General features: G+C 38.4%; 2 protein-coding genes across 4 annotated transcripts in view; one reads left to right on the forward strand and one right to left on the reverse strand.

Moving 5' to 3' along the window:
* LOC139751029 (neutral amino acid uniporter 4-like) overlaps positions 1–23,374 on the forward strand; it is a 65,159-nt gene extending 41,785 nt beyond the window's left edge. For all 3 annotated transcript variants that reach the window (XM_071666131.1, XM_071666133.1, XM_071666132.1), the window contains exons 5-10: positions 4,834–4,935; positions 9,766–9,942; positions 11,152–11,330; positions 13,061–13,233; positions 13,697–13,817; positions 19,344–23,374. In XM_071666131.1, coding sequence (XP_071522232.1) covers positions 4,834–4,935; positions 9,766–9,942; positions 11,152–11,330; positions 13,061–13,233; positions 13,697–13,817; positions 19,344–19,488 — 897 coding nt within the window. In that variant the 3' untranslated portion in view covers positions 19,489–23,374. The remainder of the gene's footprint in view (positions 1–4,833; positions 4,936–9,765; positions 9,943–11,151; positions 11,331–13,060; positions 13,234–13,696; positions 13,818–19,343) is intronic.
* A 1,192-nt stretch (positions 23,375–24,566) lies between these two features.
* The window catches only part of Atac1 (Ada2a-containing complex component 1), an 86,155-nt gene continuing 82,758 nt past the window's right edge, over positions 24,567–27,963 (reverse strand). Inside the window, exon 11 of the mRNA XM_071666136.1 lies at positions 24,567–24,912. Within this exon, the coding sequence (XP_071522237.1) occupies positions 24,730–24,912 (183 nt within the window). The 3' untranslated portion in view covers positions 24,567–24,729. The remainder of the gene's footprint in view (positions 24,913–27,963) is intronic.

A 27,963-nucleotide genomic window follows, 5' to 3' on the forward strand; every position in this document is an offset into this window, starting at 1 on the left:
TCCCAGCAAAAATCGTTCAAATGCCTCTCTCTTCTCTTTCACTAATAATCTTACTTCTTCATCCCACCACTCACTACCCTTTCTAACCTGCCCACCTCCCACCCTTCTCATGCCACAAGCATCTTTTGCGCAATCCATCACTGATTCCCTAAATACGTCCCATTCCTCCCCCACTCCCCTTACGTCCTTTGTTCTCACTTTTTTCCATTCTGTATTCAGTCTCTCCTGGTACTTCCTCACACAAGTCTCCTTCCCAGGCTCACTTACTCTCACCACTCTCTTCACCCCAACATTCTCTCTTCTTTTCTGAAAACCTCTACAAATCTTCACCTTCGCCTCCACAAGATAATGATCAGACATCCCTCCAGTTGCACCTCTCGGCACATTAACATCCAAAAGTCTCTCTTTCGCGCGCCTGTCAATTAGCACATAATCCAATAACGCTCTCTGGCCATCTCTCCTACTTACATACGTATACTTATGTATATCTCTCTTTAAACCAGGTATTCCCAATCACCAGTCCTCTTTCAGCACATAAATCTACAAGCTCTTCACCATTTCCATTTACAACACTGAACACCCCATGTATACCAATTATTCCCTCAACTGCCACATTACTCACCTTTGCATTCAAATCACCCATCACTATAACCCGGTCTCGTGCATCAAAACCACTAACACACTCATTCAGCTGCTCCCAAAACACTTGTCTCTAATGATCTTTCATCTGATGCCCAGGTGCATTTTTTTTTTTTTTTTTTTCTCGCTGTCTCCCGCGTTTGCGAGGTAGCGCAAGGAAACAGACGAAAGAAATGGCCCAACCCACCCCCATACACATGTATATACATACGTCCACACACGCAAATATACATACCTACACAGCTTTCCATGGTTTACCCCAGATGCTTCACATGCCTTGATTCAATCCACTGACAGCACGTCAACCCCGGTATACCACATCGCTCCAATTCACTCTATTCCTTGCCCTCCTTTCACCCTCCTGCATGCTCAGGCCCCGATCACACAAAATCTTTTTCACTCCATCTTTCCACCTCCAATTTGGTCTCCCTCTTCTCCTCGTTCCCTCCACCTCCGACACATATATTCTCTTGGTCAATCTTTCCTCACTCATTCTCTCCATGTGCCCGAACCATTTCAAAACACCCTCTTCTGCTCTCTCAACCATGCTCTTTTTATTTCCACACATCTCTCTTACCCTTACGTTACTTACTCGATCAAACCACCTCACACCACACATTGTCCTCAAACATCTCATTTCCAGCACATCCATCCTCCTGCGCACAACTCTATCCATAGCCCACGCCTCGCAACCATACAACATTGTTGGAACCACTATTCCTTCAAACATACCCATTTTTGCTTTCCGAGATAATGTTCTCGGCTTCCACACATTCTTCAAGGCTCCCAGAATTTTCGCCCCCTCCCCCACCCTATGATCCACTTCCGCTTTCATGGTTCCATCCGCTGCCAGATCCACTCCCAGATATCTAAAACACTTCACTTCCTCCAGTTTTTCTCCATTCAAACTCACCTCCCAATTGACTTGACCCTCAACCCTACTGTACCTAATAACCTTGCTCTTATTCACATTTACTCTTAACTTTCTTCTTTCACACACTTTACCAAACTCAGTCACCAGCTTCTGCAGTTTCTCACATGAATCAGCCACCAGCGCTGTATCATCAGCGAACAACAACTGACTCACTTCCCAAGCTCTCTCATCCCCAACAGACTTCATACTTGCCCCTCTTTCCAAAACTCTTGCATTCACTTCCCTAACAACCCCATCCATAAACAAATTAAACAACCATGGAGACATCACACACCCCTGCCGCAAACCTATGCACCTATGCACCAATAATCACCCATCTCTCTCCATCCACTTTCAGTTTTACCCATATCAATCTAGAGTTTACTTTCTTACACTCTATCACATACTCCCGCCACTCCTGTTTCAGGAGTAGTGCTACTCCTTCCCTTGCTCTTGTCCTCTCACTAACCCCCTGGGGATAGGGGAGAAAGAATACTTCCCACACATTCCTCACGTGTCATAGAAGGCAACTAAAGGGGACGGGAGCAGGGGGTTAGAAACCCTCCCCTCCTTGTATTTTAACTTTCTTAAAGGGGAATGTTTTAAGAATGTATACAGAAAAATTTTGTGTACCAGATTATGCCATCATTGTTTGATCCTACCTACACACATTCATTGAGGATTTTACATGTGATCACTAAGGGCAAACAAAGTTTATATAATTGCTCAAGGTTGACTATGGTAAAAGAAGAAGGTAAAAGAGCAGATATGAGACAAGACCTGAAGAGGAGATATAATCATAGAAATTACACAAACCACAACATTGCAGTGGTAGCATAGATTAGGAAATGGAGTCTGTAGCCAGGAACCAGGTCATTGTTGTGAAAGGTTCTGTGAACTTTTCCATGAGAAAGTAGGAACTTGGGTACCTCTAGCCTCAAATACAGAGAAAGCTTAAGAGAGAGGGAAGAATATTAAAAAGCAAAGGAGTTTCAAGATATGCAGTTGCTTAGATATGGATGGCACTCCAGCCAGCAGGCATCTGCAAGATATGAGAGCAGGGGACAGGTATAGCTGGATAAGAAGAGAGGAACAAGGAAACTTTGGAAAAAGTATTGCAGACTGGGCAGAAGATAATCCAAAACTTAATCATAAAGTCATCAGGAGTAAATTGTTAGTTAAATAACATTTGATCAGGTGAAGGGATTCAGAAGGAAGAACTGTAGATGAAGTCAGGATATGTGAGGAAGTAGAAAGCAAGTTCAAAAGAGTTTTCATTTTGGAAGACACTTTATTCCCAATACCATTGAGATGAGATAGGGAGGAGGTTTAGGAAAGTATTGATATCTGGAAAAGACAGTAAGAGAATTTCCAAGGGTCTTGACTCATACTAGCCTCATAGTCATGATAAAATTTCATCTCATGTGCTGAGAAAGTGTGGATATACACAAGACCTCTTGAAATATATTCAAGATGTTGCTAGAGAGAGACAAAGTGCCAAGGGAGTGAAAAAGGGCAAACATTATATCTGTTTATAAGAAAGAAGACTGGGCATTGAACCACAGACCAGTCTCCATTATGGGTGTGGTTTTTAAGGTTTTGGAAAAGATAGTCAGAGAGCAAGTGGGTGACTTTCTGCATACAAAACTTTTGTTTAAGTGGGAGACTGCATGATACAAGAGGAAGCAGCGGGAGGTCAAGATAGAAGTATATGAATTGAAAAAGAGGGCAAATAAGAGATGGAGTGAGAAGGTGTTGGTATGGTTTTGGAAGAATGAGAAAATGCATTTGAAAGAGATGAAAAGTGTAAGAAGAATATAACAAATAGGGATGACAGTGACTGGAGCAGATGGGAAGGAAGTAACGACAGGCAAAGATAGGTGAAAAAGGGTTGGAGTGGTATTTTAGAGAACTATGTAATGTATTAGATCACTGGATGGCAAATGTGTAATGAGGTGGCATTTGTAATGAGAGAACCTTGTTGAATGGTTTTGTGTGAGATGAAGTTAGGCAGGGTTGTAAGAGTGGATGGGATTGCCACTGTTTCTTAAGGAAGGGAGTGTTGATTGGTTAGCCAGGCTGTTCATTGTTTGTATGGCCCAAGTAAGATAAGATAAGATAAGATACTTTATTCGTCAAATTGTTATACAAAATGTAATACAAAATGAAATTCGTTTTGGCTTTAGAGCTCCTTAGTAGTTGTAAAAAAAAAAACATTAAAATATTAACAAGAAATATTGCATAGGTTATTTCATATAAAATGTTACTTTGCTATTGTGTACGTGCGATATCAGCCTGTCACCATCCCTATCATGAACCATCACCTACAGTTATCATGAAACTTAAAGCTAGAAGTTATAGTGATGATAGATGATTGAAAAGCAGAATGCTTTTAGGTACAAATGACTTTTTGTATCTATCAGTGTGCAGCTTGGGCAGAGCTAGCCTTCTACCAGATTTAAGATACATGTAACAATTATGTAGCGGATGCGTTACATCTTTCATCATTCTGTCTACTTGTTTCATTGTACCTTTTTGATAAAGCTTTTTCAGTGATGTGGTCTCTGCACCTAGTTTTCTTGCTTTCTTAACAATCCTTCCCAACTTCTTTTTATCTTTGCAAGTAAGTTTTCCATACCAGGCAGTGATTGAAAAATTTATAACTGATTCTAAAATTGTAAGTAAGGTGCCTTAGGACTAGAAGAATACATGTATAGTGCCTTTTATAAAGGCACAGGGCACAAAAGTGATGCTCAAACTCCACAGGTATATGTCTAGTGAGTATACCAGGTAAAGTGTATGTGAGAATGATGATTGAGAGGGGTGATGGCATGCACAGAACATCTGACTTGGGAGGATATACCATACTGAAATGAAGTGAGATAATGGAACTTGTTAGAATCTTTTAGGCTGTGTGAAGAAATTGTTTGGAAATTATTTTGCTTAAGGCTGTTTTGCTGAAGGTGAGGAATATTAGTACAAAGAGAATGCAGTTATGATGTACACCAACTGCATCTGGGAAAGGAACAAAGTAAGACGAGAATGTTTATAGAGGAGATACTTATGTGATGAATGACTGATATTTTTAGTGGCTACAGTATGCTGAAATTTTTTGTATATGATCTAGTTTTAGAATTTAGGAAAATGTTCACTGGGCATAGATAGGACTGGAGTCTTCATCAGACATTTAGTTGTTGTGAATCTGATTTACTCTCATAGGTGCCTCTGTAAAAATCTCACTGAAAACCATGCTTTTAATATTTTTGGTCTTCTTCCAATAGGTTGTTGACTGTAAACTACCAGGCAATGACATTGACATCCATGGATATATGGGTATCCTGCTCATCCCTTTGTTAGCCATATCTATGATCAGATCTCTAAAGGTAGGTTATTCTCTGTTTTTTAGAATGATTTTAAGGATCTGCTTCAGTTTTTGTACTATAAATGTACACTTAGATATCAACTGTGAAAGACTGTAATATAGTGCAAATGTATTTTTGGATAAATATTGAAGTGTGTCATTTCATAGGTTTAATTATTTCAGTTGATACAAATGCAACATGAAATCTTTTCACTCGAAATAAGGCATTCTTTTCAAAGCTGGCTTGCTGCATCACTGCAAACAACCGTAGCACAGCAAATATTAATGAACACTAAAGTTGTGTGTGACCTTAGACAATGGTGGCATGCCTGCAAGTGCTTAAAAAATACAATATGGAGACTCTGATTTTGACTGAAATAAGAGAGATGAATTATGAATGAAAGCAGGTGGAAGTATAGATATTTTGAGAAAAGGTGACGTAGATTTGTTTGATGTGGTTTAGATGGAACTAAGAAGTTTTGGAACTTTAACTGGGATTGAAATGTCAGATCAGTCTTGTTGGAAGGTGTAGATGATTATGGGAAAGAATTCTAGATCTGAGTAGAGTATTTCAAAAGGTATTTTATAACTTTTTTTTATTATTTTTTGAGCACCAGTCACAAAAAAAAGTCCACATCAAGGCAGGGCCATAACTGAAATACAAAGAGGATAATGAAAGGGAAAGCATTTACAAATTTTGGAGGAAATGAAAAACCTGTCTTTTAAAATGTGCAAGTCATAATTATTGGGAAAGACATGAGAAGGTAGAGAGTTCCAAAGCTTCAAGATATAGGGAAAGAAACAGTTTCAAAACGGTCCACCTTTAAGTTGCTAATTGCCTGTTGGTCATTTTGCTGCAAAATTAGGGAGAGAGGCTGAAGGTGTATTTAGTAAAGGATTTAAAAGTACAGTTAGTGAAGCAGGTCTAAAGGTATGGGAGGAGAGCCTCTCCATGAATGCTGATGAATAGATGATTGAAAACATGTTTTAATAGCTTTCGAATGACTGAATTAGTTTCACAGAGGCTATTTGTAATAATGTAATTTGAAATAAGATTATTTTTATTTTCATGTTAACTGGGGTACCATGGACTCAGATATCTGAATGCCCTAATCAAGGCCATCTCATATTAACACTATTTTCATATACCCTATCCTAAGCTAGGTACCCAGTTTATGATCCTATACCTATTGGAGGATGAACAGGTGGGTTGACTATGGACCAACTGCTGCTACCAGGATTCAGACCTCAACCCCAGGCAGCCATGCGAATGCATCACTGTCTGGAACGCTAATGGAAGTCCAATTGTCTTAATGAACATATATTTGAAAGAAAATATTTCTGACTGAAATGAAGAGCCAATACATTTTATTACCTTGAAGGTAGGAAGAAATCTCTCCCCCTGCATTAGTACTTGTTCCACCAGGCATTCCAGTTTAAACCACTAGTTGGAAAGATACATGCCTTTTTAGTTGGGGAATGTTTCCTTTAGCCCTCTGCACTGAATTTAGCCATTTGCTGTATATTTGAACATTATAAAGATGCTCTGTTGTATTAGGACTCTTATATTAGTGCTTTGTCTCCACAGGGACAAAGCCTGGAACTACACAGATGCCACTGTTGCTTTATGGTCCTAGACCTTGGTTGTCTTGACATCAACCAGAGCAACTTTTAGGAAAGTCCAGATTTTCACAGCTCATTGCATGACATGAGGTTACTTGCCAGGATATCCTCAGGATAAACAAATTCTTTTCTACAGAAGGGAGAGAACTTCTAATAGCTTATCTCCTGGAACTAATTGCATCCTTAGTTTTGTAGACAGGCATAGAAAACTTCCAATAACTCGGACTTTGATGATCCACTGAGACTTTTCTGGTTCTTTAGATGAGCCCATTCTTCAGAAAGTCATGTTTCTCCATGCTTTTGGATGAAGATACAAATTCCTTTCATATCAACAAAAAGGAGCTGTTGTTTCCATTGTTTTTTATCTCCATTGATGCCCTGAATCCATGCTACAAAATTTTATTTCTGATGGACACTTCTTTGGCTGTCTTCTGCCTCATGAACAAAGGCTCTTGTACTTCCCTGCCCTTTGTCCAGGGTGCTTTCTTCTTCAAGCCTTCTATTGCTAAAGATCAGACTGTCAGCAGGAATGTTTATTGGGAAAGTGTATTTCATTTAGATCCTTTCCTTAGTAATGGCATCTCATGTGAATCTGCCACCAAAACCAATGCATTATGACTGATAAATGTATCTTCGGTTCTACTCGTAGAAGCAGTTGCATTATTAGTTTTAACCTTGAAATGGAACCAGATGTACCTTTTTCTTTCAGCACATGAAAGTCTTTGGGACTGTGTAACCATGGGATCCCCAAAGTGGGTTATGCAGCTTTGGTGCTAAAGACTCATTCAGCTCTGCCATGCTTCTTGGTATAGACCTCAGGTTTTTTCAGACCACAGTAGCTTTTCACAGGACCTCCACCCTCAGAGTCGTGGTTCCTGGAATTTACATGTGTGATTCCTCAAACTTCTTCTGGCATAGGTGTGGAGAACCCATAACAGGTGACCTTTTGTACAGTAATCATCTTTCAACTCTAGTCAGTATCAGTTGGTCTGAAAAACTTTCATTCCTTCCTAAAAGCTGATGCATTGTATGTGGCTCAACCCTTATGTTTGGAGCTCTTCTCTAGCCTTTATAACCAACAAAAACCTCATGTCTGGATCTTTGGTCTTAGTCTATTGGGCCTTTCCAGTCATTCTGAAAATACAAGTTGCTTCTCCAGTGCAATCCAAGTGGGATCATCCTGTCCTAGACATTTATGTCCAACAGTTTTCCTGACAATTTAGCGTCAGCTTTAGAGGTAGAGTTAGTAACTAACATGATATGTCCAGATTTAAGACTTCTTTTTGATGACAATCTCTTACGGATTAAAATAAACCAATATCTGTTTCATGGCTAGAATGAAACTATGAAAATTAGAACAGCCCTTTCATCTTCAACATTTTGAAATACTACGAAGAGCTTCATGCATTACACCCATTAGATCACTTGGAGACTTGGGCCTATCATGAGATTATCAAGGGCAACTTTTTGGGGCTCCCCGTAATCTCAAAACACCATTTGACGAGAAATATCTGTATATGGACTAAGAAACTTTTTTTGGGGGAAAATATGGCTTTGTGCAAGAGCATATGGTTTGAGAAAGATGACTTCTACCTTAACCTTCCTTTTCCTCAGATATAATTTGTTGAAGAAAATCAATAGATATGAGACTGGCACTCGTGTACCACCTTTGTCAGACAGTACCTCTTCTTATACATTGTAGACCTTCCTTGTGTGACACTGGGTGATCCTCCCTCAGGGAAACAGATCTGATGTGTGCCCCCAATTCAACACTGCAGATACTGTGCAAAAAACATTGTCTGGCCCACATATGTTTTCAAAGGCAGTACACGGTAAAGGTTTATTGTGGGTATAAGCATGTGATGTTTTTCAGAGTGAATGCATCATACTTCTGGTTGCTGAGACCAGTGTTTCTAATGGTGTGAGCCCCAGCAACCTGCCTCATTGTGCCTCAGGCTATCTTGAGGGAAGGATTATCTTTTACTTCTCTCAGCTGCCTCTTCATTTTTGGGATTTGTGCTTCTGGGCACTGTATTTATTCCACCTTTGCTTCAAGATGGTTGGCTCATAACTTTCTAAGGAGGAGAAAGCCCAAGTTATTGCTAGGAAGCAAGAAAATGTGGGCAGACTTGAGATTTGTAGGCACACTGGGCACTCAGAATGGATGATCAAGTGGCTGCTTCTTTCTACACCTCATTGAGGAGATGAAGACCCTATTAACCCAAGGCATGGATTTATAATATATAAGGAACCTTGCGAGTTCCATGCCCAGATGTCTGCAGGGGGTTATCAAGGGCAAAGGGGAAATGACAAAGTACTAAAATGTAAGTGTGACATTGCCTTTGAAAATATAGGGGGAGGTGGACAAGGGTTTTTGCAGACACTGTTTATTCTGATCTTGGGTTTAGTCGATGTAATTAAATGTTTTCTCAAAACCCTCCATGTGTATATGTTCTTATGCTTGAGGGGAGAAGTTTAGCCTTGGAAATTTGAGAAAAAATTTTTGTTTGCGGTGGTTTTCCATTAGAATTTTTTGTCTTGGAATTTTTTTTCTGCCCTGCCTTCCCCTCTCCTCTTTTTAATAGCCATTTTTTGTACCACCTGTGAGCACTTTTGGCCTGATAACTTTGATCTACATAGAACAGCTGTCAGTGGCTAGGAGCCAGTGAGTTGACGTCATCTCTGTGGCAGTTTGTGAATGACCAAGGGCAGACCTAGAACAAGCAAGTGACTGCTATCTAATTGGAATAGTAAGGACGTGGGGAAAGACACTTTTCACCACCAGAAGGACAGAGGGCTACAGGGTCTTAACTCCAATATACCCAGAGAACATTTGTTATGCTCACAGTACACCACCCGAAAACAAGGTTTTCAATTTCAGAATCAACATTTTCATTTATCTTAGATCTATTGCTAGAAGATGAAATAGTAAATACAACAGAAATATTATTTTAAGAATTAGAATTGTACTTTATCATTAAAAGGACTCAGTATGACTTCAGAATGCATTGTACCAATGCAGTTGTGTGGTAGCATGCTGAATGGCCCTGTGCATCTCTGCATTCTGCCATCGTTTTTCCTCCAGTGAAATTTTATCATGCAATTTCACATGCTACATGCACAGCATACACTTTTGTCCTCCTTACTTTTAATTAAAAGAAGTTAGATAGCTTTGCATATATTTTATATTACTGTATGCTATTATTCACAACTTTATTTTTTCTTTCAGGTCCTGGCGCCTTTTTCCCTTGTAAGTAATGTTTTCCTGGGATTAGGATTAGTCATCACCTTTCACTACTTACTGCAGGATATTCCATCTTCGTATGATCGACCTGAATTTAAGTCATGGAAACAGCTGCCCCTCTTCCTTGGAACTTCCATTTATGCATTTGAGGGCATTGGAGTGGTAAGTATAATTTAAATGTTTTAAATTTAGAATATTGGGTATGCAGTTTGTTGGATCTAGTTGTGTTTTTATAACAAAACATTTGCTAATATATGAACTTGTATCATCATAAAGAAAAGTTTGTAACAAACTGAATTTTGAGCAGACTAACTCAGTAAAATTGGAATACCAAAGTTTGTACCAAAAAATTCAGAATTATTGGTAGTAGAATATATCTTTATGAGAATAATGTAAAGTTGTATTCCTCTTTTTTGCTTTGAACTTGATGATATTTATTCTTAAGAATCCAACCAAAGATATATCTTTAATTCTTCTTCTCATCATTTTGTTAATGATTGATATAATTATCAAAATCAGTTATGATTTTTAACCTGTTTGCTGTTTTGTCGCTTAGTAGGTTAGCATTAGAAATATATGAAGGAAAAGTCCTCTCTTTATTCCTTTCTCTTTTACAAATGAAAGGAAATGATAGAGGAGAGAAGTATTTCCACATTGCCTCACCCCAGTTTCTGCCCTCCTTAGAATTAAGAAATTATGTGGATAGTAATCTGTATTAGTGCTCCTCAATGCCATGCTTCGATTATTATGATGTAAGAAAAACTGACAGGGAACAGGAGGTTCAGATTTTTAAATGTTCACAGAGCACTTTAAGTAATGATGGGGGAATAAGTGTTGAGGTGTTAAAGAACAGTGCAAGATTGGTGAATTGCTGTATAGTTTAGGATGGTAAAGATGTAATTGAACTGGTTTGACGGAGAGTGTTCCAAGGCATGGGTTTGGCTATTTTGCTGTGTTGGAATGAACATGGTACATGGTATGAGAGAAAACACACATAGGGATGATTGATATTTGTGAATTTTAATGAGTTGAGTCCATGTATGTGGACAGAGTGAGAAATGAATTTAGTTTTAGTTAAAAGATAGAGAGGAGTAATTAGATATGTGAAATAGGGAGTTTATGTAGACAAATGGGAAACATAGTTGCAGAAGTAATGATAAAGGGTTTATGAATGAGAAGGGTAGAAGAGGAAGAGGGAGGCCAAGAATAAGGTTGAAAGATATAGAGTGAGTGAATATATAAAGGCTGCTTATAAGGAGAGCAAGGAGTTGAGCAAGTATAATGATCCATGAAGAAGACTATTGGTTAGCCTTTTATATAGTCAAAACAGCATGATATAGATAGTGTATATTGCCAAAGTGATTTTTACAGGTTCTTCCTCTGGAAAGAAAAATGACAAACCCTGAGGATTTCCGTGGTTGTAATGGTGTCCTTAACACAGCCATGATTTTAGTCACATGTGGGTACATTGCAGTGGGCTTCTTTGGATATCTGAAATATGGTGATGCAGTCCATGGCTCCATCACCCTAAATCTTCCCCCAGGTGATAAGTGAGTAGCATTTGCATCATCAGAATTATATTTCCTGAGTTAGACAACTAGATGAAGACTTAGGACTATTGATATTGTCATCTGGGTTCAGTTGCATTGGATGAAATAGCACATGTGTTTTTGTAAGTATTCATTCTGATATTGATGATGCTTCTAATTTTAATGTTCATGCCTCTCCTACTGACTGTTCATTGATCTACAAAATTATGTATAGTGAAAGTATGATGTCATACCATGCCCCAGTCTTAAGTTCGCATTTTCTCTTATCTAGGGTTATAGTACAGAAAGTTTTGTGAAGGATTACTCATTAATTAAGGTATTGATATCACAGTTAATAACATTATATCAATGAATGACATATACTCACTCATTCTTGGCTTATCTTATCCTTGATTCTTTACCTCATTCATGTACACTTTCTCAATCCCCCATTCTGCATCATAGCTTTTTGTATTCACACTATCAGTCTCTCACTCACTGAACACTCCTTTTCTAACATTCTAGGCATTACCCTCATGACATTCACTCCCCATTTTAGTAACATCACTGCAAAAGCAATACATAAATGCATTGAGGCTAAATGGCACTAGATTTGGACAAGAAAAAGAATCTCTCAGCATTCTCTTAAAACAATTCGTCTGTTCTTCTTTATGCATCACCTGCTAAGTCTTTCATTCTCTCAAAGGCACATATAGATGCTCCTTGACTGGAGTTGGGGTTACGTTCAGGTAAACCCATCATAAGTTGAAAATATTGTAAGTCAAAAATACATTAATACTGTACATATAACCTACTGAACATTATAGCAAAGCCTAGCTTACCTTAAACGTTCTCGGAACAATTACATTAGCCTACAGTTAGACAAAATTGTCTAACACAGAGCCTATTTTATAATAAAGTGTTGAATATCACACCATCATAAAGTCAAACCAATACAAGCAAGGGAGCATCTTATACTGTATAACAGAGCTGCAGCCCATTGAAGATAGTGCACTCAGAACAATCACTTGTTGCCTAGCAACCTCAACCTTCAACTCCTACATGATTAGACAAAGATCCTCTCATTACTGTCTCACTTCACCATGCTTGCGACTCAGATTTGTGCCACAACACCAGATCTGTCTCATTCACACCACTCCATAACTAATCACCAACCCTCAAGGAGAAATAATAGGTTTACCCCTTCCTAACATTTCATTAATCTCTATTCATAGATCCCCTCACCCCCTACAAATATAACACCAACAAAACACATACACATTGAAATGACCTGACAAGGACGAAAGAGTTGCCGTCCGAACTCGTTCTTAAAACCTCAAGACATACACCCATGAGAAGCCTCATGTCCCAGACAGACATAAGTTACACTGTCACATCCACCTCTGGACATCACCCATTCCCACAACATTACAAAAGCAGTTTCATGATCTCAAAAGACTCATGTCCATGAAGCAACAACTGCATTGAAGACACATGCACTTATTGCTTAATTGCTTTGCACATAGATGCACCCACAGCATCTATACACACTATGACTTATGGTCCTGACCAGAGGATGTGACTGGCTTCCTGAGTGCTACAGTAGCCTCAGATAGATAAAAGGTACATCTAAGGCAGAAACTGAGTAGTGAAGTAGCCTATATAGGAATAAAGATAACACAAAGGAAGGCTTCAACTTGATTGTTGTACATAAAACAAATGATTTTGATATCCTTTTCCTCTTTTTTCAGTTTGGCACAGTTGGTAAAGATTCTAATGGCATTGGCAATTTACATGACATATTCGCTCATGCTATATGTACCTGCTGAAATCATGTGGCCACATCTTAGTTCAAGGTTTCACTCTGCCAGAGCAAAACGAATAGGAGAGTATATCTTCAGAGCATTCCTGGTTCTCGTTACTTGTAAGTACTTGTTTGTGTTGCGTAAACTTTATGGGTTTTTAACAGAAACTTTCACTGCTTTCCTCACATTTTTCTCAAATTTTTCAGTAGAGTTATTGCTCTGAACCTTATATTTTTTTTAATTACTGTTAGAAATGTTTCATATATTCAGATCATATTCATATTATATATTTATTATTTTATTTAGCTGGCAAAGGAGAGGAGGAGGTATCAGTATGATCAGGTCTCAAGATGCTGGTCTCCCCACATAAAATGTAGAGGTATAAGCCTCAGGTCCAATCCCTGGTGGCTAGGACACAAGCAGATAACTCACAAAAACAGTGGTCAAAATTATACCTGTAGAACAGATAGAGATTGGAGGAAAAAATCTTAGTAGAAATCTGGATATTAGAGTTTTCCAAGAAGTTAGACATTTAAAGACTTAATTTATGACATTGTTTTTAATATATTTTTGTATTTACAGTTATACTTGCAGCAGCCATTCCCAATATTGGGCTCTTTATCTCACTTGTGGGTGCTGTGTCATCATCTGCCTTAGCGATCATCTTCCCTCCTATCATTGAAATAGTCACATTTTGGCCAAGGTAAGGATTATATTATTTGTATTACTCATCATTTCTTTATCTACCCATAGCCTTTGTTTCTTCCTCTCTAGGCCCAAACTTTATCCCATATATAAGCGTAGGTTTTTTTTTTTTTTTTTTTTTTTCCAAAAGAGGGAACAGGGGGGGCCAGGTGAGGATATTCCAAAAGGGGCCCAGTCCTCTGTTCTTGATGCTACCTCGCTGGCGCGGGAAATGGCAGATAGTTTAAAAGAAAAAAAAAAAAGATAAGCGTAGGTGCCCAAAACCTCAAAATAAACTCAGAAAATAGTTTGTGCTTTTAAGAAAATTGATTTACAGTGTAAAAATCCACTTTTACAGACAAAAGTTGGTGTAAATAATTCAAAGCCGTACATAATCTGTATGGTAAATTGGACTCTGATTTAGTTCTTCCATATTTGCTGTTTGTTTTATAATTTCATGTGGCACATTCATTTGATTCATCATTAAAATGTAAGTCCTCTTGCTCTAACTGGGACATCCATAAGCTGTCTCCATTGTGTAGTCTTGAATCATTTGTTTGGTTGCAGTTGCTGGTATATCATTAGATATGAGCAACTTTGATATGAAATCACCCTCTTCCCCCTAAGATGTTACTTCCCTGTCTTCTCTTCACCTGTACTCGCAGGAGTTTTGTGTCATCCTGTTCCCCATTATTCAGAACATTTAGACATGCTCTCAGTATTTTTCATTCATGAGGCCTATTGATTGTATTTCCTTCTAAATCAGGACTGGTAGAGTACAAAGGCAAGGGGAACAAAAATGAATATTCAGATTAAATATGTTTAGGTCTGTTGAGTATACTTTGGAAGGTGTTTAGGAGTGTGATAGTTGAAGGGGTAGTGTCATGCATAGAACAATTAATTTAGAAGGAAAATTGTGGTTTCAGGATAGGTAAAGAATACATGGACTGGGTTTTTGCTTTGAAGAATATGCATGAGAAATATTTATAGAAGGAGATTGATTTATGGATATAGAGATAGTATATAATGAAGTTAACAGAGATGCTTTATGGAAGATTTTTTTTTTTTTTTTTTTTGGATATACAGAAAATTACCTAATGTCACAAGGAGTCTTCTGTTGGGACAGTTTAATAATAATAATAATAATCAGGGCCTGAACATACAGGAGAGTGAAAGGCGTGCAAGGAATAGAGTGAATAAGAACATTGTGGTATACCAGGGTTGACATGCTGTCAGTGGACTGAACCAGGGCATTTAAAGCATCTGGGGTAAATCATGGAAAGGTCTGTGGGGCCTGGATATGGATAGGGAGCTGTAGTTTCTGTGCATTACACATGATAGTTAGAGACTGAGTGTGAATGAATGTGGCCTTTTTTGTCTTTTATTGGCACTACCTCACTAAAGGGAGGGGGTGGGGATGCTATTTCCTGTGTGGTGGGGTAGTGACAGGAGTGGATGAAGGTAAGCAAGTATGAATATGTACAGGGGAGAAAGAATGCTTCCCATGTATTCCCTGCGTGTCGTAGAAGGTGACTAAAAGGGAAGGGAGTGGGGGGCTGGGAATCCTTTCCTCTCGTTTTTTTTTTCTTTTTTTTTTTAATTTTCCAAAAGAAGGAACAGAGAAGGGGGCCAGGTGAGGATATTCCCTCAAAGGCCCAGTCCTCTGTTCGTAACGCTACTTCGCTAACACGGGAAATGGCGAATAGTATGAAAGAAAGATATACATATATATATTTTTTATTTTGCTTTGTCACTGTCTCCCGTATTAGTAAGGTAGCGCAAGGAAACAGATGAAAGAATGGCCCAACCCTCCCACATACACGTCCACACATGCAAATATTCATACCTATACATCTCAACGTATATATATATATACACACACAGAGACATATACATATATACACATGTACATAATTCATACTGTCTGCCTTTATTCATTCCCACTGCCACCCCGCCACACATGAAATAACAACACCCTCCCTCCGCATGTGTGCGAGGTAGTGTTAGGAGAAGGCAACAAAGGCCACATTCGTTCACACTCAGTCTCTAGCTGTCATGTATAATGCACTAAAACCATAGCTCTGTGTATAATGCACTGAAACCACAGCTCCCATTCCACATCCAGTCCTCACAAAAGTTTCCATGGTTTATCCCAGATGTTTCACATGCCCTGGTTCAATCCATTGACAGCATGTTGACACCCGTTATACCACATTGTTCCAATTCACTCTATTTCTTGCATGTTTTTCACCCTCCGGTATGATCAGGCCCTATAGCTCAAAATCTTTTTCACTCCATCCATATATATATATATATATATATATATATATATATATATATATATATATATATATATATATATATATATATATATATATATATATATATATATTTTTTTTTTTTTTTTTTGTCGCTGTCTCCCGCGTTTGCGAGGTAGCGCAAGGAAACAGACGAAAGAAATGGCCCAACCCACTCCCATACACATGCATATACATACGTCCACACACACAAATATACATACCTACACAGCTTTCCATGGTTTACCCCAAACGCTTCACATGCCCTGATTCAATCCACTGACAGCACGTCAACCCCAGTATACCACATCGATCCAATTCACTCTATTCCTTGCCCTCCTTTCACCCTCCTGCATGTTCAGGCCCCGCTCACACAAAATCTTTTTCACTCCATCTTTCCACCTCCAATTTGGTCTCCCACTTCTCCTCGTTCCCTCCACCTCCGACACATATATCCTCTTGGTCAATCTTTCCTCACTCATTCTCTCTATGTGCCCAAACCATTTCAAAACACCCTCTTCTGCTCTCTCAACCACGCTCTTTTTACTTCCACACATCTCTCTTACCCTTACGTTACTTACTCGATCAAACTACTTCACACCACACATTGTCCTCAAACATCTCATTTCCAGCACATCCACCCTCCTGCGCACAACTCTATCCATAGCCCACGCCTCGCAACCATACAACATTGTTGGAACCACTATTCCTTCAAACATACCCATTTTTGCTTTCCGAGATAATGTTCTCGACTTTCACACATTCTTCAAGGCTCCCAGGATTTTTGTGCCCCCCCCCCCATGATTCGCTTCCGCTTCCATGGTTCCATCCGCTGCCAGATCCACTCCCAGATATCTAAAACACTTTACTTCTCCAGTTTTTCTCCATTCAAACTTACCTCCCAATTGACTTGACCCTCAACCCTACTGTACCTAATAACCTTGCTCTTATTCACATTTACTCTTAACTTTCTTCTTTCACACACTTTTCCAAACTCAGTCTCCAGCTTCTGCAGTTTCTCACATGAATCAGCCACCAGCGCTGTATCATCAGCGAACAACAACTGACTCACTTCCCAAGCTCTCTCATCCACAACAGACTTCATACTTGCCCCTCATTCCAAAACTCTTGCATTCACCTCCCTAACAACCCCATCCATAAACAAATTAAACAACCATGGAGACATCACACACCCCTGCCGCAAACCTACATTCACTGAGAACCAATCACTTTCCTCTCTTCCTACACGTACACATGCCTTACATCCTTGACAAAAACTTTTCACTGCTTCTAACAACTTGCCTCCCACACCATATATTCTTAATACCTTCCACAGAGCATCTCTATCAACTCTATCATATGCCTTCTCCAGATCCATAATTGCTACACACAGATCCATTTGCTTTTCTAAGTATTTCTCACATACATTCTTCAAAGCAAAGACCTGATCCACACATCCTCTACCACTTCTGAAACCACACTGCTCTTCCCCAATCTGATGCTCTGTACATGCCTTCACCCTCTCAATCAATACCCTCCCATATAATTTACCAGGAATACTCAACTAACTTATACCTCTGTAATTTGAGCACTCACTCTTATCCCCTTTGCCTTTGTACAATGGCACTATGCACGCATTCCGCCAATCCTCAGGCACCTCACCATGAGTCATACATACATTAAATAACCTTACCAACCAGTCAACAATACAGTCACCCCCTTTTTTAATAAATTCCACTGCAATACCATCCAAACCTGCTGCCTTGCCGGTTTTCATCTTCCGCAAAGCTTTTACTACCTCTTTATCTGTTTACCAAATCATTTTCCCTAACCCTCTCACTTTGCACACCACCTCAACCAAAACACCCTATATCTGCCACTCTATCATCAAACACATTCAACAAACCTTCAAAATACTCACTCCATCTCCTCACATCACCACTACTTGTTACCACCTCCCCATTTGCGCCCTTCACTGAAGTTCCCATTTGCTCCCTTGTCTTACGCACTTTATTTACCTCCTTCCAGAACATCTTTTCATTCTCCCTAAAATTTAATGATACTCTCTTACCCCAACTCTCATTTACCCTCTTTTTCACCTCTTGCACCTTTCTCTTGACCTCCTGTCTTTTTCTTTTATACATCTCCCACTCAATTTCATTTTTTCCCTGCAAAAATCGTCCAAATGCCTCTCTCTTCTCTTTCACTAATAATCTTACTTCTTCATCCCACCACTCACTACCCTTTCTAATCAACCCACCTCCCACGCTTCTCATGCCACAAGCATACATATATACATGTATATATGTATAAATTCATACATATTCGCTATTTCCTGCATTGGTGAGGTACCATTAAGAAGAGGGAATATCTTCACTTGGCCCCCTACTCTGTTCCTTATTTGGAAAAGTAAGAAATGGGAGGGGAGGATTTCCAGTGCCCCGCTCCCTCCCTGTTTAGTAGCCTTCTGTGACACGCAGGGAATACGTGGGAAGTATTCTTTCTCTCTATCCCAGGGATATATATTTATTTTTCATGAATATTTGCCATTTCCCGTATTAGCTAGGTAGCGTCAAGAACAGAGGACTGACCCTTAGATGGAAAATCCTCTCTTGGTCCCCTTGTCTGTTCCTTTTGGAAAAGTAGAAACTGGAGGGGAGGATTTCCAGCCCTCTGCTCTCACCCCCTTTAGTTGCCTTTTGCAACACACAGGGAGTACGTGGGAAATATTCTATTATTGATATTATACTTGATTGCCGTATCCCGCGTCAGCAAGGTAGTGACAGGAAACAGACAAAGAAAGACCCGTCCACTAGTATACATGCATATGTACACACATTCACATACATATACATATTAACATATACACATACATAGACATATACATAAATACACATGTACAGACATATTCGTACTTGCTTGCCTTCATTCATTCCTACCATCACCCCGCCCCACAAGGAGACAGCATTGCCACCCTATGTCAGTAAATTGAATTGATTTGTGAGGTGAGACCATTTTCATTTATACCTGCTCCCTCATTAAAAATATTACTCTTTTTATAATTAAGTTATTCCCTTGACACCCAAATCTGAAGTACTCCTATTCCTTCCTAGGTGAATCTGAACATCTCTTCTTGTACCTTCAGTTGTGCTTCCTCTTATGTACTGCACATTCCATGTAAGCTTACAGTATTAACAAGTTCATCCATTTTTGTTATTTTGTTTTAATTATTCACTTTTCTGTTTCAGAGTGACAAAAATGACCATGATTAAGTGTACTGGAATTTTTATATTTGGAATGGCCTGTTTTGTCACAGGAGCATATGCTAGTGTAGAAGCCATCATTGAATACTTTGAAAACTCCGATGAACCACAACCAAAGTTTATTTGCTGAGGGTTTAAAATTATTTGTTGTTCAGTATGTTTTGTACATGTGCATCATCATTAGTTGAACTGTTTTTAGGTGCTATCTTGAATATGTTTTAGATTAATTTTTTATATCTTCCATAGCATAGTATCAAGATACATCATAAAAGTGTATTTTCCATAGTAAAATGTTTTTTGGCAGTTGACACGATTTCCTCTGTATAATACTGAAGTAATTTCTCCTTTGGAATGAAAACATAATTCGTAATGAAATTTAGATGTTCAAATGTGACTGATTATATGTGTTTAAAAGTCTCGTCCAATTTCTTTTTACTGTATAATGTTTTTAATGGACCTCAAAACCATTTTAAGACTTTTTTCTGCATTATTTTGTCAATTATTAGAATTCCCTACACTTGAAATAATTACTCATATTTTATTTTCAACTCTTCTGCAGAAAGAAGTGCAATAGTTAGAGATCATCATCAATCACTTTTTCTCATACGCCTTGCAATAAGATGTTTTTCTTTGCAAACTTTGTAATATTTTATAATACAGACATAGCTGTAAAACTGTATTGTGATTTAGTATTTAAGTGTCAGCTGAAAAGTTGGTTTACATCCATATGTATCTGTTGTGAAGAAAGTTTGATATCTGCTTTGTACATGCTGTTGGATCAGTGAATTCAGAAGTAACAAATATTTTATATACATCAAATATTTTTTTCATGACTAGTTTTAGACTGGTTTCGAGATAGAGCAGATGCAGCCTACATGTGCTTTTTGTATAAAAAAAAAAAAGTTCCTCTTGGCAAGTGATTAAAAATCACTCTAATTGGCATGAACTTTATTTTTTTCTTTAGTATTTTTGTCCATAATTCATCTCACTGTACCTCATGTAATAGTTTGTATTTATGCACATAATAGTAACTGCCAGTCTCCATCATCATGCTTAGTTCTAGTTTTTCTGTATGGAAAAAATCTTATTTACTGTTTTTGTAAACTTTAATCATGATTTCTTAATTCTTCCCATCATCTGATTTAAAAATACAGATATATTTATTAAAACTGTATTGGTGATACAGGAGACATGATGCTGTCTGTGCCACTGATGAATTAATTTTTTTTTGTATAAATTGCATTGATCGACTCTGTGCTGTGTGTTTTTTGTATAAATTACATGGATTAACTGTGTGTGTGTGTGTGTGTGTGTGTGCGTGCTCTCTAAGCCATGTCATGGTGCACTGTATTATTCTCCACCGCAATGTGTTTTCTTTTCCTAATGACGATAATTTCCAGACCATCAGAATATCACTTATTTCCAAATACACTCTTGCAAGTTCACTGGTATTTCTGTGAGAAAATAGTTTCATATTTCAAATGTTGCATATAAGGATAACACCATCAGACAAATAAATTTGCATGTAAGCAATGTTAGTAGAATACACATGTAGTGCAACTGTATAAAGACAAGGGGTATAAAGGAGTGTTCAAACCTGAGAGGTGTAAGTTTTCAAGTGTACCTGGTATGTTGCATGGATGTATTGATGAGAGGGTGAAGGCATGTGCAGACACAACTGAGGAGGAACAATATGGTTTCAGAAGTGGCAGAGGATGTGCAAATCAGATATTTGCTTTAAAATGACAGAAATGGATGGATTTGTTTGTGGCGTTTATCAATTTGCAGAAAGCACTTGATAGGATTAATATATATATATATATATATATGCCTTGTGGAAGGTCTCAAGAATATATGGTATGAGGAATGCTGCTAGATGCAGATAAAGCTATCATTGGTTTAGAAACATTAGGCACGAAAATTAGGTTGTAGTACTCAGTAAGAACATTATGTAGGAGACTCTGCAAACACTGTTGGAGTTGCCTTTTGCCAGTGCCTGTGAAGGATGAGGCATTAGAGGTTAAGAAGTGGCACTAGAGGTCACTAGATATGGAGGCCGTTCCCTGCTGAGGCTACCCGTTTGAGTGAGTTCCACATGGAAATGGGCGTTACAGTTATAGATAGATAGATATATGTATATGAGTAGGATGAAAGGAGAGTGGGTCCTAAGTTTGAGGGGGTCTGCAGCAGGGTGTGTGGTGTTATCATGGTTGTTTAGTTTGTTTATGCATGGGGTGGTGAGGGAGGTAAATGCAAGAGTCTGGGAAAGAATGGGCAGGAATGCTGTCTGTACGGGATGAGAAGACCTGGGAAGCAAGTTGGTTGTTTGTTGGTGATAGAGTACTGGTGACAATGTGCAACTGAAGAATGGTGTGTGAAAGGGAAGTTGAGTAATTAAAAGTATGGTTATTAGGTCTTAACAGAGTTGAGGGAAAGGTGTCTGCTCCAGTCATAGCTACATTAAACAAAATTAGAAGAAATATCCCTCATCAGTTTAAGCAGCTCCACCATTACTCCACACATCAAGTATAGCAGCCCCACCACTGCTATTAGCTGCATTGTTTAGTAAACAGTTGACACTGTAAACAAATAAAGAATCTGAATGGGGAAAAATTAGGATGTAAAGTGGACAAGGCAGCAAATAGGAACATGGAAGTGAGACCTAGGTGGGCAAAAATGTTATAGTAGTAGTAATATATTTAAACAAGGCATGGGCTATATAGAGACTTGTGTGGAGGAAGGGGGGGTGTTGGATGTGCAATGTTTGAGGAGAGTATGGTGTGAGTTGGTTTGATAAAGATGTCTTAAAAAAAATGTGTAGTTGAGAGTTATAGAGTACTGGAATGGTTTGGATATAAGGAGAGAATGAGTGAAGAAAGGTTACAGAGGATAAATGTACCAGAACATAGGGAACAAAGAGAACAGGGTGACAAAATTGGAGTGAAAAATACTTCGAATTGGACCTGATCACTGAGATGGGTGAAAGGTGTGCATGGAACAGAGTGAATTGGAATTTTCTGATATACACTGGTCAACATACTTGATTGAACCAAGGCATGTGGAATGTCTAGGGGCCTACTTGTGGACAGGCAAGTGTGACTTTTGTCCAGTATGTATTGCAACGAGGATGAATGAGTGGATGTAGCTTTTGTCTATTCCTGGCACCATCTCTAATGTGGGAAACAAATATTTGGGGAGGGGAGAAATAAGCATTACACTTTTCATACTAATAGCTTTAGATATACTTGATTCAGTTCTTTTTTTACCCTAATTTAAATTAGTTGTGCTGGCCTTTAGCATAGGATTGATTAAAGTACAACATGACACTAATTGTGTTTTACCACAGGGCATGTATCACAATGTCCTTTAAGCTAATGGAACAAACATTTGTAACAATTGTTACCTCCAAACTTGTGTTATTTCATACTTTTATATTTGAGAGATTTTGATTATAGTTATATTTACAGAAATGAGTAAAGCTTATGTTACTGACTTGGTATCAGCTTCAGTACTTAAAACTGGCATCCTTCTAGGTAAACTTTAGGCACTGATGTTTACAGTTGAATATTCGTGTTTTAGTGTACTACTCTTTAGTCTTACAAAATATATATCACTTCAAAATCTGCAACATAAAGAAAGGGTATACGTTAAATCTCATCCATCCACCTGAGTATCCTTCATTTGCTATAAGGTATGCACCTATATGACCTGCATATCTTTTCTGGTTTTCCTTTTCCTGTACCAAGCATCACATCTACAAGAACTGCAAAGATAAGAGAACTTTTGAAAATCATACTTTTCAGCTTTTAGACATGAAAAGTGAACTATAATGAATAATGCACACAATTATTGTTGGTTACTTGCAATGTGATATGGAATTTACCATTTTCTTAATTTTGAGTTGAATATTTCTTGTAGTTCATGTGCTCAGATATATTTTTATATTTACATGATTATAATATTCCATATACATAATTTTTTCATTTGTAGATATTTTTAATACAGGTTTCTCTTGCTGTTTTTATTTCCCTCTAAAACCTTATGAATGGCAAAATTACAAATGCCTAGACCTTAATAAGAAATTAGGGGTGTGGGACCGAGTGCATAGTTGCAGAAGGATGCTCCACTTTTATGTGACCTGTTTAGCAGAGAGGGATCAAATTGTCTATCGTTTCTGTCAATCTTTCATATAGGTGATGGGGTTCTTGGTTTGGTGCATTTTACCTGGGCAAGAGTTAATGTGAGCAAATGAGTGCCATCTCTCTATCTTCCTGGTAATAAAGAACAAGCATGATGAAATGTTGAAATGGAATAACCTGACCTGAGCAAAATACACATTTAATCTTAGCTAGGTTTTGTATGCATCTGTATAAAGTTAATGTATCTATGTCATGTATACCATTTTTTGATCAAAAAATCACATGTGGAAACTTCCACAAACTTTTTTTTTACATACATTTATGACATGCACCAGAGAGCAGGTAAAATTCACCACAACCATTAGATTTTGAACAATTGGCTTGCTATTGGATGAGTTTCTTTAGCAGGATATAACTGATCCAATAAGATTATCAAAGAAAACATCAGCAATAAATTATTGTAGAAGACTATTTCAGTGGAGAGCAAACCACTGTATGTCTACATCACACACACCCAATTTGGGTCATAAGTGCTGATTGTGAACCATCGAAACTAAAAATGTAATTTTCACAAGTGACAAACACCCAAACTGCATGGGAAACCTGTATCTGTAGTATTTTGTATAAAGCAGTAAAATGACATAAGTAGCATAGCTCAACAGGAATAACATTAGTTATATAATATGCTACATTTTTATGTCGCTTTACCTCAAACTGATATATGTGAAAACATTTCTGTTAAAGAAAACCATTTTACTACTTTAAAATTACACAAGCCAGTTTGGTTTTTCATTTTCATTTGAGCACTATAGAAAAAAAGTTTTCCTGCTTTATCAAGACAGTGCCAGGAATGGACAAAGGAAAGCAGCATCCACATACAGTCACTCTTTAGATACCATGTGTAATGCATCAAATCCACAGCTGCCTATCCAAAACTAGGCCCCACAGATGTTTTCATGGTTTACCCAAGACACTTCAAATGTCAACATTAGGAAAACAGTACAGGAAACAGTCTTCCGGCAAATATTAGAAAGCATTCAAGTATTTAGAAAAGAAATATTCTTGAAGCTGTTTAGAGGATATACTTCTCAAGTTTGGACTGTGCACCTTAAAAAACTAAAGCTAGCTAATAAAGAGGTCAATATGACTTATTGCTTCTATTTCAATGCTTATGAAAGTATTCTTTTAACGTCACTAAAGCTGAAGAAGCAAGTTTATACAATTAAATATTTTCAGGCAATGGAATCTCTAATACAGAATGCTTTGTAAGGCTGGAGTATGTGGGATGGTTGATGAGAGTCCACGGAGAAATCACACTTCACACATTTTTCACAGAGATCAACACTTGTGGATGCTGGACATTCTACACAATGCCATCGTGTGCCCATGATGGGGTCCATGCCACACAGGTCACACTGGGGAGAAAAGATGAAAGATGAAAAACATTAGTACAGCAATGACGAGCCTTGGTTACATGCACAATGATCATTTCAACTGTGAAGAGGCAAACTAAACACTGCTTAGATAAAGAGCATTCCTTCCTGTTCTATTACCCTATGGTTTCTCAAGTTAGACAAAAGAAAGGGGGAAAAGGATAAACAAGTTTGGGAAGGGGAGGAAATACACATGATGAGGACAGAAGCAAAAAAGGAAAGAGAGGTGAGATGAGAGGAATTTCGAGTTAGGGAAGAAAAGATGTAAATGTGACAAGAAGGTAAAACTGGAGTGAAAGACTGGAAGAGGTGACAGATTTTAAGCATTTGGGAGATACCTTAGGTATGTTAGGTGATATGGTAGGAAATAAGGGATAAGGTAGTAAAGGGTAGAAGAGTCATTGGGTCCCCTAATATAATGAAGGGTAGAGGCGTATGGAAGTGAAGAAAGGACCAAAGGACAACATGGTCCTCCCAACTCTTGACTTTTGTGGCCGAAACATGGACATGTGATGAGTCACAGAGGTTAAGAATCCAGGGAGTGGAAATAAGTTGATGACATGAAGAAAGTAATGAGGGGGTATATGAGAGATCTGGTACGGCAAGAAATGCAAAGGGAATGAACTGTTGACTGGTAGAGTGGGAGAAACATGATACTTTAAGGTGGTTTGGGCATATGGAAAGAAAGCAAGACAAGTTCACAAGGAGAGTGTATGATAGCACAATTAAAGGGAATGGTGTAAGAAGACAACTACCTGACACAAGGAAGGAGAGAAATGGAAGAAGAATGCATGGAATGGTGTATGGATGGGATACACGTAAGGGATAAGTGGAAACTTTTGTCATGGCCATTCCTGGGAATTCCTTGAGGGAATGAGCATCAGAGATACAGACAGATAGGCAGCCTGACAGAAAAATAGTACATGAAAGGAAAAGGCAAGAAAAAATGCATGGAAAGAAGAGAAGACTTACTGTGTGTTACAAGCTTAAATGGCCATTAATAACTAGGTCATCTAGCCTGAATCCTTACCATATGGTGAGATGATGGAAAAGGCAAGGGAGACTGGTAGTGCAGAAAACAGAAAGAAGAGGAAAAAAAAAGTAAAGTAGGTTGTGGAAAAAAGGATGAAAGAGATACAACCATGGAAAGAAAAGTGGAAGGGACATTAAATTTATCTACCACATGAACAACTAAGGTTATTTACAAACATAAGAAAGGGAATTAGGGTAAAGTGGATGTGATGGAGAAGGGACAACATAAAAGAAAAGGAAAAAAACGGAATATACATGAACAAATGGAGGGCTAAAAAAGTAGTAACAATGAAATTAAAATGAAATTAAAGGGGAAGGGAGAATAGGATGGTAGAAAGGAGGTAATTAGAAATGTGAGGGAGGTATAGGAAAGGGCTGGGAGTGAAAATAACAGCAGGCACCATATGAAATATACTTTATTGATTAGCACAAGTAAAGATGAAAAAGTATATTGGTAAGATGGAAGATGTGGAAAGAGTATAAGAAAATGGAGTCAAAGATGAGAAAAGAATCCAAAACATGAAACACAGTATGTGAGAGAAGAGAATGAAGAGAAAGTATGTAGTGTTTAGGAGGTATGCAGAAAGAGGGAACAAGAAGTAATGGAAAAGGGTGACAAGGGAGATTAATAGGGAGTAGAAAAAGGAAGGTAGGTAGAGGAAGAAAGGGATAAGAGAAGGCAAACCGCAGGACATGAAAGGGGAAAGAGGCACAAAAGAGTACCTACCTACATTCCTACAACAAACTTTGGCAAAGATGGCAGGGCTTACATGTACTACACACTCCAAAACTTGTTTGTCTGATATCAATTTTACCCCGAACCATGACTCCTTCACTTACCATAAACCTTCCTTGCTCTATAAAGCTGTTTTCTTCAGTGGTTACTCCCCTGGAATAACTACTTAAGTTAGGCTGGTATTGTACTCATCCAAGAGTCTAGTCTTCTTTTGAGAAGGGAGATACAAAGGCCAAGGAAAGGTGAAGAGAAGAAACATTATAGACAACAGGAGAAGAGGAAGGAAGGGGAGAGACGGGATGTAGCAGAAAAAATGAGGAATGTGCTTTTTAAAAAATGTACATGTGCACCTATTGTAAGGAACATTCATGTATTTCATAGACTGACACTAACCTTATGTCTGTTGCAAGACATTACTTCATCCTCTGTCATTGTATTAAAGAAATTATTATGAAATGACTTGGTTCTTGGTGTCATATGAACCTACTGAATTTAACGTTTTTTAAGACACCAGTAATATCAACGTGTGATTTTTCATACTTGCATGCCGTCTCCTACATTAGTGAGGCAGTGCCAGGAACAGACAATGAAGAAGCCTCATTTGCTCACATCCATTCTCTGGCTGTCATGTGTAATCAACAGAAACCAGAACTCCCTATCCACAACCAGGTTCCATAGATCATTCCATGGTTTCCCCCAGTTGCTTTATACACCCTGGTTCAATCCACTGAAATCTCGTTGCTCCCTGTATACTACAACTCTCCAATTCACTCTGTGTCACACAAAGCCTTTCACCTTCAAGAGCATTCAAGCCCCAATCGCTCAAAATGTTTCACTCCATCCTTCCATCTCTAATACACTGTGACTCTTTTCCTTGCTCCCTCCACACTACCAACATGGATATCCTTTTCATCAGCCTCTCCTCACTCATTCTCCCCTTACGTCTTTATCATTCCAGCACACCCCATTCAGCTCTTCCAACCACACTCTTACCCTATTGTTACTTACTCAGTCAACTCTCCTCACACCACATATAGTCCTTAAACTACTGGTGGTGGAGGCAATGGTCTTGCCTACCATTGGTGAGGAGGTAATGGTCCTCCCCATCACTGGTGAGGAGGTAGCTGTCCTCTGTACTACCAGTGAGGAGGTTGTTGTCCTCCCTACCACTAGTGAGGAGGTAGTGATCCTCCCTACCACTGGTGAGGCAGTAATCCTCCCTACTGCTGGTAAGGAGGTGATGGTCCTCCCTACCACTCTTGAGG

This window comes from Panulirus ornatus, chromosome 10 (assembly GCF_036320965.1).
Source record: "Panulirus ornatus isolate Po-2019 chromosome 10, ASM3632096v1, whole genome shotgun sequence".
Taxonomy (NCBI): domain Eukaryota; kingdom Metazoa; phylum Arthropoda; class Malacostraca; order Decapoda; family Palinuridae; genus Panulirus; species Panulirus ornatus.